Source organism: Thunnus maccoyii, chromosome 8 (assembly GCF_910596095.1).
Source record: "Thunnus maccoyii chromosome 8, fThuMac1.1, whole genome shotgun sequence".
In the NCBI taxonomy this organism is placed as follows: Eukaryota; Metazoa; Chordata; class Actinopteri; order Scombriformes; family Scombridae; genus Thunnus; species Thunnus maccoyii.
In genome coordinates this window covers 13,074,504-13,094,709 of record NC_056540.1, presented here as the reverse complement: position 1 = coordinate 13,094,709, position 20,206 = coordinate 13,074,504, and the positions used below count along the sequence as shown (strand labels likewise).

At 41.0% G+C, this 20,206-nt stretch overlaps 2 protein-coding genes across 2 annotated transcripts; both read left to right on the top strand.

The window, feature by feature from the left end:
- The first annotated feature begins 7 nt into the window (after positions 1-7).
- nsdhl (NAD(P) dependent steroid dehydrogenase-like) lies at positions 8-3,815 on the top strand. The gene is made up of 7 exons (XM_042419428.1): positions 8-280; positions 375-536; positions 1,699-1,845; positions 1,955-2,083; positions 2,231-2,373; positions 2,821-2,923; positions 3,109-3,815. Exons 1-7 carry the CDS (start codon positions 260-262, stop codon positions 3,439-3,441), a joined length of 1,038 nt encoding a protein of 345 aa, XP_042275362.1. The 5' UTR covers positions 8-259; the 3' UTR covers positions 3,442-3,815.
- Positions 3,816-15,898: 12,083 nt separating this feature from the next.
- Positions 15,899-20,115, top strand: znf185 (zinc finger protein 185 with LIM domain). The gene is made up of 7 exons (XM_042418196.1): positions 15,899-15,930; positions 16,545-16,580; positions 17,321-17,374; positions 17,471-17,545; positions 17,648-17,713; positions 18,758-18,863; positions 19,711-20,115. The coding sequence occupies exons 2-7, from the start codon at positions 16,573-16,575 to the stop codon at positions 19,810-19,812; spliced, it is 411 nt and encodes a 136-aa protein (XP_042274130.1). The 5' UTR covers positions 15,899-15,930; positions 16,545-16,572; the 3' UTR covers positions 19,813-20,115.
- Positions 20,116-20,206: the final 91 nt, after the last annotated feature.

The window sequence follows — 20,206 nt, the reverse complement described above, 5'->3', positions numbered from 1 at the left end:
GCTCGGCCAATCACAGAGCAGTCCTCACTCAGCTCATGCAGACAGTTTATGGCATGTATGCAGTTTAGTTGCACGCGCCGACTGACTGCAGGTGACAATATCGCGTGCCACTTCAATCAATAGCCGTCTTTTGTTCGTGTCCCTCGTATTAGACAATAGGGGACAGAATTCACTCTTCCATCTGTAAGGGAAAATATTTTCACCACAGTGTACGTCAAGTCCTGATATCTGCTCACCTGTTGATCACTTCTGACTCATTATGGCCACGCGCGTTCGACCGGTACGTTAAATTGTGCAAATTACACCTTTTCATGATGCTAATGCTGCCTATTTGCCTTAAATGTATTAATAATCACTTTCTGCATGTCCTACAGAGTAATAAACGATGTGCAGTCATCGGAGGATCTGGTTTCTTGGGCAGACACTTGGTGGAGAAGCTGTTGGATCGAGGTTACTCCGTTTCTGTGTTTGACATCCGTCAGAGCTACGAGCTGCCTGGAGTCAGCTTCCACCAGGGAGACCTCTGCGACAAACAGGTAACCTTTCTTCTCAGCCTGAGCTCTGTAGGCTGTCAAAACCAAAAACTTCCATGTCTCAAGCTTAGACTTGGTAAATAATATCTAACGTTACACAGCTTGGATACTTAATTATCAGGCCTATGCAATGGAAGGACTGGATCCCAGCGATGTGTAACACACTGTTAAAGGATAAGCTCACTGTTTTGTAGTTTTTGGTTGCTGTAATTGTTCTTCTGGCAGTGAAGAGATCCCTTCCCAGCACAGGTCCAAGTATGTGGTACGGTATGAGGGACAAATCTGCAGTTGTCATTCTGTGCCAAAAATTGACTCCTAAATTCAGTCACAGCTGGAATACTCAAAGAGGGAATTGTACACTAAAATCACTGTAACTTCCCTCTCAATTTGTCTAACTTGGACTGCTGAAGCGTAATTAGTGTCAGCTGAACTTTCAAATGTATTTTTGCACAGAACAACTGTGTCCCCATCTCTTTTGTTACATATCATTTCAATGGACATGTGAGTATTATTTTAAGACAGGTTCATGTTTTTTCAAGTCTAACCAATAATATAGCTTTGAAAGGAAAAAGTTTAAAAGTCTTAGGTCAGTTTAATGATTCAGAGCCCTGAAATACTTGCAATTTGTTAATGAACACTTGAGACTTGCCTCAAGACTTAAAAAACTACAGTAGCTTTAACCTAGAACAATTACCCTTATGATGAAATTGTCTTTGAATTATGCATTGCAAAAGTTACTTGTCCCTAACTTGGCTGAAATACAGATGGGTGACAAGTTAAAGGAAAAACTGGTACAGATCTGAATGCTTGACCTGTACAGTGAGGGGATCTGGTGGCTCTGTTATGCTTTGGGGGCCATTTTGTTGGCATGGTTTGGGTCCACTTGTCCCCTTAGAGGGAAGGGTCGCTGCAAATCAATACAAAGCTGTTCTGAGTGATCACCTTTATCCTATGATGAAACATTTCTATCCTGACGGTAGTGGTCTCTTCCAGGATGACAATACCCCAATCCGTAAGGCACAAATCATATGCTATGGCCGTCATAGTCACCAGATCTCAACCCAGTTGAACATTTGTAGGAGATCTTGGACTGACGTGTTAGAAGGTGCTAACAGCTCTGTACGTGGCTGAAGAGCTCTGAGGTGTCTGTTTCATTCTGCTTCAGGCTCTTCTGCCAGCTCTGAAGGATGTGTCCCTGGTCTTCCACTGTGCCTCCCCAGCCCCTGCCAGCGATAACCGTGAGCTGTTTGAGAGGGTCAACATTCAGGGCACGCGCACTGTTATTGAGACCTGCGTTGAAACTGGAGTACAGGTGAGGGTGCGGGGATGAGAGAGTGGGCTTTGCTTTTTTTGTTTTAAACCTACAATTTACTGTTCAAGGATGAGAGATGTGAAGTGTTTTAACTATTTGTTTTGTCCAGAAACTGGTCTTGACGAGCAGTGCCAGTGTGGTGTTTGAGGGGACAGACATTAAGAATGGGAGAGAGGACTTACCATACGCAAAGAAGCCCATTGACTATTACACAGAAACCAAAATTAAGCAAGAGAAGGTAGGACAGCGGTATTTTCAATTTTAGCTTGTTGGTTTCACTACAGTGGACCAGTGGTGGCACTCTTGCCTTGATTGTTTGGTTCATTTATCAGTGGAGTTTCAATGTTGAATATTATTAACATTTTATCCCGTCTTTGTTTTAAAGTTGGTCCTCGAGGCGTGTGACAAGCAGAAAGGTTTCCTCACAGTTGCCATCCGTCCTCATGGCATCTTTGGACCTCGGGATCCACAGCTGGTCCCCATCCTGGTGGACACGGCTCGCAGGGGCAAGATGAAGTTCATTATTGGGTGAGTTCAAATGGATGTGACAGTTCATTTGCTGCATTGATGCCTCAACTATAAATTATGCCTTTCCAACTGAATTAATCTGCTATAATAAATAATTGTTGATATCCAGCCGAGTTTCAGTGCTCCTCTAAACCTGAAGGCCTATATATGGCTGCATTTTGACTTTCCAACAATAGATAGACAGCTTGTTAAAACCTTGACAGTGTGTAAACTTAAAAGATTGAGATGAACATTAATAATCCAAAGGTGCCGAAATTGCTAGAGTCTGAAATTTGATTATCTATGAACCGTAGTTATACTCCTTATTACCCACTCTTCCCTGTCTTGAACACACTCACTCATCGTCTTAAGCTTACCCACAACTTACTTGCCACTTGAGAAGTTGGAAATGGTAGCGATGTAGTGGCCACAACCTGCTGTTTCATTCTCTTTCTTTTTTTCCGTCAGTGATGGAACCAACCTGGTGGATTTCACCTTTGTGGAGAATGTAGTTCACGGTCACATCCTGGCTGCTGAACGCCTGAAGCCAGACTCCCCCATATGTGGAAAAGTGAGTGAGAATAAAATCTGAAGCGGAGCTTACCTCATGGTACAGCTGGTTGAGAAAATGATGTCGAATAAAATCCTGTTACCAGTCTTCTTTTAATTAGTGAATGCCTTTACCAATGGTTTTGTGTTGGAAGGATAAATCTGTGCTGACTCTGCAAGATTAAATCTCCTCTGTCTCTCTTTCAGCCCTACCACATCACTAATGATGAGCCGATTCGGTTTTGGGACTTCATGTCTGAGGTATTGGTAGGTCTGGGATATGCTGCTCCACGCTACCACCTCCCCTACGCCCTTGTGTACGGACTGGCCCTGCTTCTCTGGCTGCTGGCCCTGATCCTGCGCCCTCTAGTGTCCTTCAAGCCCACCTTTACACCAATGAGAGTGGCTCTGGCTGGAACACATCACTACTACAGCTGTGACCGTGCCAAACAGGACATGGGCTATAAACCTGTAGTCAGTCTGAAGGAGGGGATAGCACGCACGGTGCAGAGCTACCCTCACCTCAGACAAGGGGCTTGACGGCAACATGGACATGAAGACTGTTGAGACATGGAAGGCTGAGAGTGTTAGTACAGTTACACTGAATAGACAGTTCAAAACAGACAATTTATCTTTATTCCTCACGCTGTGCCTTTTCAATATTAATGCACCACTTTGACCAGCAGAGGGCAGCAGATGATACTGGTTTGAGTCCACAGACACTGCAGTGAGATCTTGATTTAAAGCACTGTTTATGCAAACGTAAATATACTGATCTTACTCTGTGAAAATACTTACAGATATTATTGCTTCATTCTCATGTGTTTCACTCTTGTGCTGTACACTTTGAGAGACTGCTATTTTTGTCAAAATACCTTAATACATTCCATTAAACAATGATTCTTCTGATACAACTCGGTTGACAATGATTGCTTAAAGTGATACATTTACATGGTATGGCCAAAGGTATGTGGATGTTCCAGCTAATGCTACAACAGTGTGCTTTCAAAATTGTGGCAACATTTTGGGGAATGCCCTTTGCTCCTTTGACATGATGATGCTCCCCTTGTTTTCCAAGTTTAGTGTGGGGGAACGTAACTGGCCTGCACTGAGCCCCGACCTCAACCACATCCAACACTTTCAGGATGAATTAGAAGGCTGACTGTGTGCCAGGGCTTATGATGCTGCAATACCGTAACTCCGGTATGAGATACTGCATATCATCAGGATGGCATGTGTGTCTGCTAGTGATTAGAATACTATTCTACGACTGTCATCGAATACAATAATGGGATGGGTGATGAAAAAAAACCCTGAGCCACAATACATTTTTTTTCCTGTCACTGATGATGATTTGTCATAATTTCACAAGGTTAAGAAACAGAAGAACCTGTAGCTATCAGAATGCTTCATTTTCACAGTATTCATATTAAATATTTTGCTGCTGTAGAGTTTTGTCTTTTCTAGGTCAAGCATTTTGTCATTCCATGTCTTGATGTGGTGAAATCAAGGTGGGGGTGAAGTTCAGATACTTTGCATTCTCTTTTTAATTCTGCGCCAGCAGCACCCTAATGATTCACTGCTAGAGTCAGAGCCACTGGGCAAGGCCGTCTGACTGGTTTCTTGTTCAGGGGAAAGAGGGAGAGGGATCGAGGTAGATAATAGACGTGAGCATTTACACTTGCCACTGTGCTCACCAGAGTGAAACTTTGGCTCTAAGACTTGGTAATTTCCTCTTCCACCTTCACTGTCTGACGTTGCGAAATCTATTCACACCCTTTTCTGATTTGAACAGGCTTTGTAAATATATGCAAAGTATGTGAGAGATTGTTCTTTTTCTATAGAAACAGTGGTAGGCTGATCTCCATGTTGTGTTTTGAAAGAGTGCATACTGTGGCCAATTGCTCAGAAAGTGCTTTTTGTTGCAATTTGTTGAAGAAATTGTTGGACAAATGCCCGAGCACAGACTTGTCATTTTGTTTCTTTTTCTCCAACATACGCAGACACAGTCACTTCACAGTTTGTTTATCGCAGGCTTCCATCTGCTTTTCTATCTGCATTATGTACTACAAAAGGCTAAAACAAGTCATAATGTAAGTTTTGTCTTCAAGCCAAAATACACTGTATATTATTGTCAGTGTTTTTTGTTTTCCTCCAACACAAAACACAAAGTACTCAAACTTCAAATATAAAATTCAAATTCAATGTGTTTCAAATTGAAGCTTGGTTTTTGTATGATTTGTAAAAATGTGTGGACCACTGTCAGTGTTGGTTATATCAGTTTATGTTGTGTATGTTGCTCCTGATCTCATTTTAATGATGTGTGCTTCTTGGGTTTTCCTACCCAGTGAGCATGAGAGGAGCGTTCCCACAGGAGACGTTGCTACGACTCGCCTCATTTATGTATGCCATGCCGTGCACTCTGTTGCTGTCCGCTCCCCTTTGTCGCACTCTGCCTCAGTATTGACTGTCGGTCACCTGTATGCCAGGTATGTGCTTGCTCACTCCTGTGAACAAAGCACGAATGTAGTAAACAAAAAAAAATGAGTTCTTAGCAACCTCCATTACGCACACACACACACGCGCGCGCGCACACACACACACATGGATAGACAAACACATACTGCTCCACCCCGCATCTACCCTCCTTGACTTGCTAGGCTTGTTGGTGCTCACGCCCGTACCTGTTCACTAGCTCAGGGATCAGACACCTGTCAGACAGAAAAGACTTTCCATTGGCACACACTAGTCACACACAGTGGGACACACAGTCACAGACTCTCGACTCACCTGGATATAAATCTGCTGGATATAAAGGTTAAGCAGGTAGGTGCTCTGATTGGCAGGTTCTATTACAACATGATTTAGCAAATAATTTGGATACTTTCTCTTTTTCTATCATTAATCAGCAGCTGTAAGGACAGATAATGTGAAAGTGATCAATCACGCTACATAAACTGTTTGTTGAATGTGTTAACTGGTGTTTGTCAGTGTTTGCCCTCTCATTTTTGCTTGTCAGTGTCTATCTATCCTGCACCCTGCTTGCCTTAAATGCAATTGCTCTCAATCATCTTGTGTGGACCGATGTGTTAAACCTAGGATAAATATGCTTTCGGAGCCCTCAGTGTATTTGTTCTGTCATCAATATTCAGGGTATCCTCAAGAAATATTGTGGCAACATGCTTTTAGAAGGAGTGAATTCACAGCAGAGTTTTACAAGTTACATTTGAACTATGAATTTGGCAGTGAGTCACAATTTTGCATAAGCTTCAGTCTTCACCTACATTAGGGATAAAGGAGCACTCATCAGTATTTCATTGCATTTTTACTTCCTTCTTAAGTACCCCAGTGAAGTGGGTTTGCCTCTAAACAGTTCATTTTTGATTGTAAATGACTGAAGGGTCAGCTAATTTGGATATGTGTAAAAGAAAACAGTTTTTGCCTCATTCTGTAGGAGTATATTTTCTATCAGTCACAAAGCTACATGTCTTTGTGTATCCATTCATATTTAGGCAATAGCAGTATTTTTTGGAAAGTGGAAGGACAGGATCATCGACATGTCTAAAGGATGACTGAGGAATGCTTTACAGAGCAGATATTCCTTGGGAGGGAACATAGCGTGGGAATGACCATTTTGAAACTGACTGATTTATAATAAAGAGCAATTTTCTGTTAAATCTGTACAATTTCTTTTGACACAACCCGTGTAACTTACCTGAATGTGATGAATGTGAATGCGATGTACATTTTTCAGGTGGCCTGCGAAGACAACATAACAAAGGCGAGAGTGACACCTCAAGAACAACCATGTCAAACGGTGAGCAGGCTGACTGACCTGATCTGAATGTGAGATGATGTGTTTCCTCCAATAGAAGCAGAGGGCATCAGAGGGTGTAACTCTGTGCCAGACTGATGATAAATTCTGTTCCTCTGTCATTGACCTGATTTTAATGCAGAATACAAGCAGTTGATTATGGTGTATGTGGGCCCAAAGGGGACTGAATATCATGCATGCTATCAAGCAGATGGTGATTAAGATGTCACTATGATGCAGCCTACAGTGTGTAAAATATCTCAGATGGTGTGTGTGTGTTTGTGTGTGGTTGTGTGACATGTACGTGTTTGTGTCTCAGAGGGGGACAGAGCAGCTGTGTTCCGTACCACCAAAGTGCGGACCAAGCTGAAGGGAGACGCCAGCTGGCTGCAGCGCCGCAGTGAACCTGAGAATGAAACCGTGGAAGAGAAGCCATGGTAAGAACACCCTAGTATGCGTTGTTTCCACATGTTGAAAAACGGGGAGTTGTCTATATGATCCCATACTCAGTTAACTGAACAGACAAAACCATGTTCCTGTGCATCCATGTAGGATAGCAGAGGTGAGAGCCGGCCGTGTGGACGGGGCTCCTATTGAGACCAGTCCAGTGTCTTCACCGACAACATCCACTCCATCACCCGTCAAGTCTGACACTGAAAGGTAAACACTGGTTTCTATTATCACACTTATCTACTCTGAATTCTCCGTAAAACATGATCGTGCTGATATGAAGTCTCTGTTCTGAACTTAGAGCGCCAACAGGATTCCTGATCAGGTAAGAGTGACACTTATCTCATAGAAACCTAAATCTAGTTTCAGATACAGTGTAGTTTTGTTTCAGTGTTGACTGACAGTGCGAGAGTAAGCAGAACTTTTACATTTACAGCAACAAAACATTTGGAAAACTTTGGAGTACATAGTCAGTTTCTGGCTCAAACATTTTAACCTCCAATTTGAAACTAGAAACTTAAATCAAAAGCATAGAATGAGGCATTTTACATGAATGAAAAAAATGATTTATTCATTCAAACTTTTTGTTTTCCTTTCAGAGGCGTTTTCACTAAACTAGACAAGCCTGCTCCGTCCTCAACATCTAACGGCTATAGGTAGGAGCTTCTCTTACTTGAATAAGCTAATGAGTTATTAGCATGACTAGAGATGCAGTGACTGACCTCTCCCATTCCCACATTAATAGAAGCTATTTTTTTTTGTGTTTATTCACAGTGGAACAACACAATTCACCAAAAAACCTTCAGAGAACTACAAGAGAATGTGAGCAAGCAGCACAAATCAGATCCACAGTGAACTGCTGGCAACTGAGTGAGAATGTATTTTCATGAGGTGTATGTTTGCGCTTCTCTTCCTCAGAGCCCCCCACACTGTGAGGTCCACCTCAGAGAACCAGGAGGGCGCCCTTAGTCCTGAGGAGAAGGAGAAACGGTAAGACTTTCCTCACACAAAGAACGCCATCCAATTAGAACTCATATGCCCAGAAAAGAGATTACGTTAACATCATAATGATTCATTTTGCAGGACAGAGACAGCCAACAATGTTCTGAAGAAATCTGCAGCTAGGCAACGGTCTTATGTGCTTTCTGCTGCTAAGAAATATGAGTATGTATGCCTTATGTTGCTATGCTAATACTTATTTTGAACTGTTTCTTAAGTATATAGGAGACCTTTACACATTGAGAAATTGCACTTTTCTGTGCACCAAGCATTTATGGGGTTATTTATGTGTTGAAAAACCACAGTTCTAAAGACAAAGCAGATGACACCTCGCCAGTCAACAGCGATTCATCATTTGTGGCTAAAAGGTAAATGATCCCTCTAATATCTCTGACAGGAAAAGAAAATTTCACAATCTGTGAATTCAAGTATGTGATCAAATGTCTACGTGTGTCTGCTTTTATGTGTGTGCACACGCTCCAACTCCGCATGTGCATTCATGTGTGTGTACATGTGTGCTTGGCTACAAATGTGCAGGGTGGAGATTACTGATGATGATGAGAGTGTTGCACCTGTCAGCACTCCGCCCTCGCCCCCTGTCGTCCCTGTCACATCTGTTGCCTCTGCGCCTGAGCCCAAACCAAGGAAATTGTAAGTCCTGTGCCATGTTTCTGTTTTCAGTGCAACAAGTGGTTTCTGCTCCTTCAGTTTGTTTCTAATAACAATAATACTTTTATTTGTATAGCACTTTTCAAGCCAGGAGCACAAAGCGCTTTTCATAGACATCACAAAAGAAACAATCACAAATATAAAAAGAAAAACACAAGAACAGCAGAATACAAGCATACAGTGAAAAGACTGTATAAAAGAAATTCACAAATAAATCATCCAAAAGATAAAACAAGAAACTACTGAAATAAACTTAAGCACAACAGAGCTGTATTATGTAAGCAAACAAGACTAGTTGTCAGGCGGAAAGGCAAGTCTGTAAACATGTGTTTTAAGACCGGCTTTAAAAGCAGAAACAGTGTCAGCAGATCGAATACTAACTGGAAGACTGTTCCAAAGCTGAGGTGCCAGTACAGCAAAAGCTCGATCACCCTTTGACCTTAGCCTGGACTCTGGAACAGCCAGCAGGCCTAACCCAGCGGATCTAAGAGGCCTTTTTTGGACAGTAAGGAATTCACTGATGTACTCTGGCGCCTGGCCATGTAAAGTCTGAGTAAGATTTTAAAATGGATTCTAAAAGAAATTGGTAACCAGTGCAAAGAGGATATAACTACGGTAATGTGAGAAGAGCATTTGGTCTTCATCAGAAGTCTGGCTGCAGAGTTCTGCACAGTCTGAAGTCGAGCTACAGCTCGGGCACTGAGGCAGGTCAACAAGGCAGTACAATACTCCAGGCATGGGGAAATAAAAGCATGAATAATTTTCTCTGTATTGCTAAAAGATAACATTGCCCTGATCTTGGAAATATTCCTGAGTTGGTAGAAACATGATTGTCCCAATTTCTTTGTGTTTTGTTCAAAGCTTACTGTTGGAGATAACCGCCTTGTCCTTAGCAGTGCACTATTTCATTATCTGTGTGGTTTACAGAGTCAACACCAGTGTGAAGACAGCTGCTAATGTCAATGATGATGCTGCCCCAAAGCCTGTGAAAGAAGAACCCCTGCCAGTGTCTGTTACAGAAAAAGACCCCTTTGAAGACATGAAACCAGGGTGCACCAAGGTGGCCACTCCCCTCCCTGAACTCATCCCTGTGTATGTTCAAGCAGTCTGTGCAGATGTAGAACACGATGATTCAGAGGTTTCTGGCCTTCCTCTGGTTAAACTCACCCCAGCGTCACCAATCCCAGTGTCACCTACTCAAGCATCCCCTGCTTCACCAACCCCTGCTCCACCAGCATCTACTCCAATATCTCCTGCTGTAAAAGAGGACACAGTGAAGACAGAGCCAGAGCCAGAGCCAGAACCTTTTCCAAACCCAAGGTCAGATTTCCACTAACCAAAATCAGTGCTGCCACATATTGTAGTATAAGTACATTTACTCAAGTACTGTCCTTAAGTGCTAGACTAAATGTTGAGTATTGCTATTGCATGCTACTTTACCTTTCAACTCATACATTTGAGAGGAAAATATTGCACTTTTTACTGCATTACATTGCATGACATTTTATATGAAAAGATCAACTTAATATCAATTTATACAATATTGTTATTATTATAGATTAAACTACCATGCAATACATTAAGTAGCAAGTAACTACAACAGTAAAATGCTGCTCGCACATTGATGCATCAGTGCAGTAATTTAATACATAATAATATACCATTCATAGGGACCATTTGTCTGCATTTAGCACTATCACTCGTGATACTTAAAGGACCAGTATGTAAGATTTTGGGGATCTATTGGCAGTAATGGAATATAATCATAAGTATGTTTTAATGAGTGTATAATCACTTGAAAATAAGAATCGTTGTGTTTTCGTTTCCTTAGAATGATCCCTTTATATCTACATAGGGAGTGGGTCCTCTTCCATGGAGTCCGCCATGTTGCTCCCCTATGTTTCTACAGTAGCCCAGAACGGACAAAGCAAACACTGGCTCTAAAGAGGGCCTTTTGTGTTTTTTGCGAGTTTCGCGGCTACCGTAGGTTCTCTTACATACTTGGAAGGGTTGGTTGCAATCTGCAACCTCACCACTAGATGCCACTAAATCTTACACACTGGTTCTTTAAGGTACATTTCCTGATAATTCTTAGAAAATGTGAATGCAGGACTTTTGCTTGTAATGTAGTGTTTTTATAGTAAGGCATTGCTACTTATACTTAAATAAACGATCTGAATAGTTTTCCACCACTTCATACTATTAATATCAGTATAACATATAATTGTATCTAAAACTAATGAGTCTCAAACATCAACATAATGTTTGCTCCAATATTTCTAGAACAGTTGAATATCATAATTCTTAAGCAAAGCTTCAAAGCCCCTGAAGACTTGGCTTCAAATCTTCAGTATTTCTCTACAACATTTATATTCATGACTACATAAGCAAAAACCAAATCAAATTTTATTTAGAGTTTAACTCTGTTTAACTGCTTCATTAGGACTGTGTTTGTGCAGTTTGGTCAGATCTTATTGACAGTGACAACAACCCACATACTGTCTGATTCAAATGTTGGTATATCCTAATTGGTGCACGGAAGTATGTGACCATCTTTTCCCAAATGTGCCCCGCCCACTTCAAACCAGTGAGTGGAGCACAGAGAAAAATAAAAGAAATACAGAAATATTTAATGTAAGATCATCAAAACTGTTCTAGCAGAAGGTTATTTGTTCATGTGGGAACAATCACTGTAGTAAAAAGCTGATGGAGAAAATCAGTTTTGAGGGCCTTTAAATTCACTTTCAGGTAGTTTTCTTTGTGTATTTCTGTGGTATGTTTGCTCTCCTTCTCTTCACATGTGAAATTGGAAGCTGCCCTGGAATGCCATGTGTTTGCTCTCCATCTATTTTCACAGGTCTGGTGTTGACACGCTCACCGCCTTGTCTGACACCCTTATTTCTTTTGACACAAGTTCAACCAGGTACTGGCAGAAATAGATGAAAGCAGCAGAAACCAATATGAAAAAAAAATTAACATGGCACTAACATGTTAGAGCCTGCAGCCCCGATAATGAGAGTTTTTATTTCCTTTCCAGTTCTCAGGATGATGAGCCAGGGCTGGCAGAGGAAGAGGGAGGCTCAGCGGACAGTCACACAGAGGATGGGTATGAAACCAACAACTTCCTCATTCATGTCATAGCAGGGTTGGCAAGAAAACAGATAATAGCTAACTGCCACTGTGTTCACTTTAAAATAATCACAAAATAACCCACATCTCAATTTCAGGTTCTTAAAATTACCTTACACAAGAGGATGTCCCAAATTAGACTTGATTAAGAGTGTGGTGCTTAATAGAGACGTGTGCCAAAGCAGGTGCACTGATATATATTTTTCCTCTTACTGTCTGCAGAGTTGAGCAGGAGCCAACTCCGGCGCTCAGCAATTGTGAACCAATAACAGGGGATCTCCTGGCTCTCAGTGATGGGTTTGTTAAAAATACATTTCATACTGATTGTGCAATTAAGTGATCCTCACTTTAGAAACTGCCTTCTTTAAATATTACCCACAAGGTGGCACTGTTGGACTTCTAATGATCCTCTACCTCAACTGTCCTGCTCTTGCCCTGAAATCTCCTCTGAATCCTAAATTCCTCTTTGTTCATCACCTTCTCCACTTCCCCTTCCTCTCCTCTTTCCGCCTCCGCAGTCCAGAGGAGTCAGCAGAGCCGGTTCCCCCCAGCCCACATTGCTGGAGTCAGGATCTGCTTGGTGAACTGGACAGGTACAGGAAGTGCTCTTTCCCACTCAAACCCCAAATACAGAGTTATGCGAAGAATTATCCTTTCATCAGTAAAAAATCAATAGCTCCCTTGACAGTGGCAAGCTGAAGCATTACCTTAACTTACCTTGCCAAAGTTGGATATACAATTTCAAGGGGAGCTTGCACACAAATGCTGCTTCCGTATTTGACTTTTGTGTTTGAAGTCTTAGTGAGTCAGACCCGACAAAGACCAGTTGCACCCTGGATCTCCTGGCTAATGATGTCATTGTAATTAACACAGAGACACGCAGGTGAGAAAGAGACAGACTTGTGATGGCCTCTCCTCCCCATCCCTCTGTCTGCACCATTAATTCTTATCACTACAGATAAAGGGGCCAAATATCCAAGCTCCGGCTCCCTGAGGTGTAAGATTTTTAATAAACCCAATCCGCCTCAAGTTTGATCTGTAAATCAGGGCTCCTTACTTTCGGCATTCTATTTTAACCCCTGCTCTGTGTTAGAAGGAAACAAAGTCGCAGATTCCTGAAGCGACTGAGTAATACTTTGAAACAGAAAGCCGCGTCTTATCTGCGTGCCACTGGAAATAGAAGAGAATGTTCTGTACTGATTAGTATTGCGTCTTTGTTTTGTCTCCGCCAGCCTCAGCACGCAGCGAGAGGAGGAGAAGCAGACAGATGAGACATCCAGCGAAACACAAAGGTAGAAGGAGATGACAGGCTGCTCTTAAACAATTATCTATCTATGCAGAGCTGTTCCTGCTAAGAAATGTATTCTATTCAGATACGCCTTGTAATGATTTATACTAACTCTGCCTGAAACTACGCTGTGTCTCTCTGCCCGCCAGCCCCACAGAAGCAGTCACTACAACCACCAAAACTGTGATCATTACTGACAAAAGGTATGAAAACACGCACAGAATAAAAGTCTGTTCTGTACTATATTCAGATGGTTTTCATGCTCGTTAAATAGTTCAGTGGGTTTCAAGCTTTTGTAATGGACTGGCTTTGTAAATAGTGTATGAGAAGCACCACGCTAACCCTCACTTGCCCTCTTTTCTCTTCCCATCACGCCATTCAAGCGTTCCATCCTCCTTACTTTTCTATCTCACCACCATTTTCTTGTTGGTAAAATATCTTTGATTTGGTGTTTAGTATAATTGTTATTGACGGAAATCAGAGTTCATTATAGGTGAAGAAAAACTGAAATACACTGATTTTTGCCATTCAGCGGCTGAATAGTCTTTCCGTTTGTAAAATACATCTAGATTCTGATTTTGATTAAGTTTGGGCCCCGGGTTCCTCTGTGTTTCTGTTTACCATTCAAACTGCATTTAATCTTTCCATTATGAGTCAATGTGATCAGAATTCCTCCAACACAAGATGGGCCATGCTGACAATTGAGAGTGAAATCAGTATGAAATTGTTTTTCAGCTCGGCTGATCCGTTTGATCCATATCCGATAGGGACCACATCCCCTAACAGGTAATCATATTGGTTTGGAGCTGTGACTGTTTTCCAGCCAGCCAGATAGCATCTCGGCATGCATAATGCAGCAGTTTCTGATTATGAGCCACTTTTCTCTATTACAGCTCCTCTGACCTGTTCCAGCCCCTCGCAGATATTTCCATCAACAGGTACGAGAATGATAATGCAAATTCCACTATTCTGTATTGTAACCTCTGTTTGTACCACTGATACTATCATGTTACGATATAATATCAAAGTTACTACAACTGTTTCGCTTTGTAGGTTTTTGCAATAATTATTATTCCCAATCAGCAGACACATTGGCAATCAGCCCTGTGGTTACATCTTATTGATACTGTGCTAATGATGATTTTATGTTATTTCTCTTATTTCTTTAGAGTGTCACCCACTTCTGTGGAGAACGAAGATCCAAGTCCAAAAACCAAGTAACTTAATTGCACTTATCCAAATCTTTCTGCCTTTGAGCCAACAATTAAATTAAATAGGACTGCTGCTAACAACTCTTTTAATTATCAATTAATTTGTTAGAGATTTTTGATTCATCTGGCTATAAAATAAAAAAAATTGAGAAATATGCTCATTGTGACTTCCCACAGAAATTCTAGAGATATCTTCATATTACAATTTTTTTTTCTACCAACAAAAATATTCAAATTATAATGATATAAAACAGAAAATAGAAAGTTCTTACATTTGAGAAACTGGAACCAGCAAATGATTGCCACTTTGAATAATAAATGACCAAAACAATTATTCAGATATCAAAACTGTTGGCAATTAATTTTCTTTTGATTGACTATATGATTAATTATTTCAGCACCTAAGTAAAATTTTCTGTATACAGTGTGACAGTGATGTAGTCTTTGTTAAATTCTAATTAGATTTTTCTCTATTTTTTTGTGCTTGTGTTTGACAGCATAAGCTGTAATGCATTGGAATCCCTCGCAGATGACATTATCCCCATCAACACTGACACCACAAGGTATTAAACCCGTCTGGTGCATAATTGTGTTATGAATGTCTGAGTGAGAGATGGAGAGGAAAGGAAGAGTGCGGACCTGCAGAAATCAAATTCTCAAACAATGCACATTACCGTTGTCTGATATGCCTGATCTGTCACAACTTCTGCATTGTCTCTCTTTCTCTCCGCTTTGGCTTTTCTTTCTCAGCTCTCATCGGTCATGGGCACGCGCATGGGAAACTAGCCCACCCGAGAAGACGAACACAGGAGAGAGGTGATGACACACTTCGATATCCTCTTGCACACAATGCTGTCCACTATGTTTCATTCATCTGCATGCACCCATCCATGTCTATTATGTGCTAAAAGCCTTTCAATGTATGTCCCCTCTCAGCCAAAAGGCTGCACCAGTAGGCCAAGCTGAAGATCAACAGACGCTGGTCAAGTCTGAGAGAAAGTAAGTCATGTTTTTATTAAAAGCTCCGGGTGCATATCTTCTCCTTTTATTCCCATAACCTCCTTCCCTTTCACTACGGTGAAGTAACAGGGCTTTTGCAGCATGAACACTGTAATCACTGAGCCAGAAGACATTGTGCACTGGTGCTGATGAAAATAGGTCATATATATATTTGTTACAACTTTCTCTCACAACTGCAGTAAACAGATCCCCTTCCTGCCTTTTTTTTTAAACAATGTGCACACTATCAATTATGTTATCCTCTCATCCTCTCATTATCCAGTCATGTCTTTGTTTGTGTTGTGCTCTAGGTCCTCCCCATGGGACAGATGGACATTACCCACTGACTATAGTACCACTACCACTTCAGATGAAGAGGAGGAGGAGAAGGAAGAGGAGGAGGAGGAGAAGGAAGAGGAGGAGGAGAAGGAAGAGGAGGAGGAGGAGGAGGAGGATGAGAAGGAGGAGAGGTAAATGCATATTAAAGCACTTTTTTGTTTTTACCAAAATTTTTAGCAGGATGTGATTATAGCACCTTTAAAATTCAGTGGCTGTCAACCGTTTAATTGAGGGCGAGCTAAATACAAGTTGAAACTTCCCCGTGGCTCTGTCAAAGAATAATCAACTTGTTCTCGATGTGTTATTTTTACTTGAATATGTTCACTTCTTTGCCTGCACTGCCAAACGTATCATAATATCGGAATGTCCTCTGTTTTGCAAGTCCGAGGACACACAGTCAACAAAATCACCACCATCAGGATGGGAAAATAAACCTCTAATCACATTTAAGATTCTCAAAACTCAGTTATGATCAAGAACAGGGGAGATTACTAGGAATTTAGACAGTGAAATGAGAGGCGTGTAGGTTAGGTTTACAATTACAATGCATGGGAGGAGGGCTCCATGCTGCAGCACAATAGAAACAGACTAAATCTGGTCCATGACCCCACTGGAGCTGTGAATCAGAGAGATCAGCTTCATACACTAATAAAAACTGCAGAATTCCTGTTCACTGGATTGCGTCCAGCTTATTGACCGCTACAGCCAACAGTAAAAGTCTAATACAGCTTTCTTTACTTTCCAGGGAGACACAAAGTGAGCCAGAGCCTGCTATGGATCGGTGAGTTTATGATCTTGTTAACGTCAGACACAGCATAATGCAAGAATACTTTCTCAAGAGTGTTATTTTCTACTATTTGGTCTGTTGATTTTCTCACTTTTGTAAATATACCTTTTTTCAACCAGAGCTTTTTGTTTTTTTATGACGCTAGAAACTTTAAGCAAGGATGTGGTATTAAATATACATTACTCTTTGTGGTTATGAGTGGAATGAATGTTTCATTCAATGAAGTGTATTTAAAATCAAACATGTACCATCTCATATGTAGGGCATAAGGGCTTATTTTACACTCACCTACCAGATCTGTTTCTGTGGTTGTTATGGGTTGAGAGATTTAGGCCAAACCCTGTGGGAACGCAGCTGTATCCGCTTAATACTGGGTTTAAAGTTACCTGCAACTTTCGTGTGACGCCTGGTTAGACAGACTCCTGAATCAACTCTATTACTGAAGTTAAATGACAAGGTCTGCTCTCCCATTGTCTTTCAATTTGCCCTCATTTCCTTCCTTCTAATTACCAGTCTCCAGATGTCAGATTAATGATGTGTATTAGAGATGTCCTTTTGTCAAATCACAGTCCGTTAAACAGCATGCCATTAACAAGCAATGGCAGAAAATGATTATCTCCTGAGTTACATTTGACAGATGTAGAGTCCTTCTGTGTAACCCATCACACTACTGTCATCAGTGAGTGAGAGATACGACTAACGCTGCTGCACTCTGTTTCCTGTTATGAAACCAGGACTGTGATGGAAAAGGACCAGCATGGCCAAACACCAGAACCTGAGACCAAAAAGTGAGTGATTTTACAAATTAGACATTTATATTAAAGTGACAACTAAAATCCATTTTAACTATAGATATTAACTGTCTTCACCTGCCTCTGCTCTAGGGGTTTTGTGTATGTGAAGGAGTACGTCAATGCAACAGAGCTGTCCCTGCATAACGCCAAAAACAACATTGATAGGTAGGACTGATATATTATTTATGTGATCAAATAACAGCAGCTAACTACTGCTGACCAAACTCTGTTCTAATGATGATTTACCTGTTGTTCTTGTTTCTGTAGTAGGTCAGATGATTTGACATCAAGCTCTGTCAACGACTCATACAACAGCCCCTCCACTTACACCAGGTAATAACACAATCACCTAAACTTGTATTAAATCTGAGCCCTCTCTCCCCTGACACTTTGACTGCCTTCATCTCTTGACGGTTCGATTGCTTTTACCACTCACACGTCAACTGATATTTCAACTGCATTCATCTGTTTCTCTTCAACTGGCATTTCAACTCCTTTCAATGCTCACACTTTGATTGATGCTTCAAATCCTTTCAGGCACAAGGACTTCACCTTTTGAACAACAACAAAAACATCAACTCTTTTAACTTCCACAATTTCCACTATTCATACATAATTTACTTGAAATGCTTTGAGTCCTTTCAACTTCAATACTTCAACTGATGTCTCCCTTCAGTTTATACATTTGAGCTGGCACTAATATCTTTCAGGATTTCAGGATTTCCACCTCAACTTCCACTTGCAGTTCAATTTATCACTTACATTTTGAGTGACATTTCAACTCCTTTCAGAAATTTCACTCCAACTAATACTTCACCTGCTGCTGACCCTTAAATTAACACTTCAACTTCTTTTAGCTCTTCGTTTCAACTGCTTTGCGTATTTGTATTGCAACCGCCACTTCAACTTCTTTCAGTATTACAATTTCAAATATTTCAACAGCAAATTTTCAGCAGTGGGTGCACATTGCTTTTCTCCAGAAAATTTCAGCCTCCCCTAGTTGCTCTTGTTCAGATCAGATTATTTGACATTAAGTTCCATCAGTTACTCTCACAGCAAACCTTTCACTCACTCCAGGTAATAACGCAGTTCCCTAAACCTGTATTAAACCAGCTTTAAATCTGAGCCCTCTCTCCCCTTGGCTTGTTATTTCCAGCTCTGACGAAACTAGATATGTGTAAGCAGTAGGGCAGAAATTCCACCAAGCCTGCTCATTAGGAGGCTAAGCGGGGACATCAAAGGATTATTTACTTATTAAATTCCCTTGCACAGGACAGAGGGTCACAGGTTATTTTACCAGAGAGAGCTGCAGTCGCACAAGAGCTGTTTCTGAGTCAGTGCCCAAATTTACTTGTCTCAATCACTGTGTGTCCCAAGTGACTTGCTGTCGTCCACTTGTACGTACTGCGGGGAGCTGGTGGGCCATGATGCCAAGATCACCATTGAGCACCTCAATATCAACTGCCACCCTGCCTGCTTCAAGGTAAATTGTCTGTATAATTCTGCTGAAGATGGATGAGGAATTTGGTATATATTGGACCATAAAATGTTGTATAAATTCTTGTGTCCTTGAAGGAACTGAAGAAAATAACCTTTTGCTCCCCTCAAAGGAATTGTTGACATTTTCTGAAATATACTTATTCGCTTTCTTGCCAAGTTAGATGAGAACTTTGATACCAACCTCATGTTTGAATGGTAAACACTACGCTACAGCTAGGAGAAGGTCAATTTAGCAACTATTTTCTTGTCCAGGCACTGTGACTTCCTGCAGTCTTATCGTCATCATGAGGTTGCCAAGCAACCATCTGAGACTTTAGGAAGTCATTGTGCCTAGCCAAGAAATAGTCCTGCACATAACCCCCTGAGAAACCACAATGTACTGTTTTCACACTTCAGTTTTTGTATGATTAAACAAATGAAATATAACATGTTAATTTAGTAAGCTTTAGAGATGCAGGTAGGCAGATCCCCCCCGTCAAATCTTTGTGCTAAGCTAATCGGGTACTGGCCAAAGTATTTCCCATACATGAGGAAAAACTTTTTTCCAAACTTTTGAGCGGTACTGTACAATTACTTACCTTAGTTCCTTCGTAGTTATTTATTAGAAAGTCAACTCCTCGAATACAAATTATGTTTAGCTATTGCATACTGCCAGTCCATGAATCAAAGGTTTAATCAGTTAACTGTCTTCTTGAAGCTACAACAGATGTGTTTTTACTGTGTTTTATGGAGCAAATGAGTATGGCATATGATTTTCAAAGATAAAAACAGTGCCTTTTGCAGTTTCCTTCATAATCACATTTTCTAACGACAGTCTCCTAATTTTTCAGTGTGGTGTGTGTAGTAAGCCTATGGGAGACCTTCTCTACAATATGTTCCTACATGGTGGGAAAGTCCACTGTGAGAGCTGCTACTCCAAAGCCCTCGACTGATTATTGAGACTCTCCAGCAGCCTCTTATCCTCGTCCCCTTCCCTTCATGTTCATTTGCATATAAAGTGAGAACTGGTCTTTCACGAAGTTTGGAATGTGTTTGGTTTGAACTTAGGAATGATGTGGTTTTGGGTGATCAAAGAGACCGTAATGATGAACAATATGATTGCTTAATGTTGATTCGTACATTAGGTTAAATTTCCAATTTCGCAAACATGTTATATGTTATACAAGCTTGTGTTTTTCCTGGTGGTGAAAGCTATATCTGCCTCAGTAAACTATGAAGGATATGTCTGTACATGTCTATATGTCTATGATGTGCTATATATAACTGTGAACAGACTAATACTGGCAAGTGGGGTAAAATATTATCATTTAGTACATTAGATATGCG

Bases quoted from the DNA above. Each gene is read 5' to 3' on its own strand.
- nsdhl (XM_042419428.1), top strand. From the start codon at position 260: ATGGCCACGCGCGTTCGACCG. The intron at 281-374 runs GTACGTTAAATT...CATGTCCTACAG, and splicing joins TGGCCACGCGCGTTCGACCG to AGTAATAAACGATGTGCAGT. The intron at 2,924-3,108 runs GTGAGTGAGAAT...TCTCTCTTTCAG, and splicing joins ACTCCCCCATATGTGGAAAA to CCCTACCACATCACTAATGA.
- znf185 (XM_042418196.1), top strand. The intron at 17,375-17,470 runs GTGAGTGATTTT...CCTCTGCTCTAG, and splicing joins CCAGAACCTGAGACCAAAAA to GGGTTTTGTGTATGTGAAGG. The intron at 17,546-17,647 runs GTAGGACTGATA...TTGTTTCTGTAG, and splicing joins GCCAAAAACAACATTGATAG to TAGGTCAGATGATTTGACAT.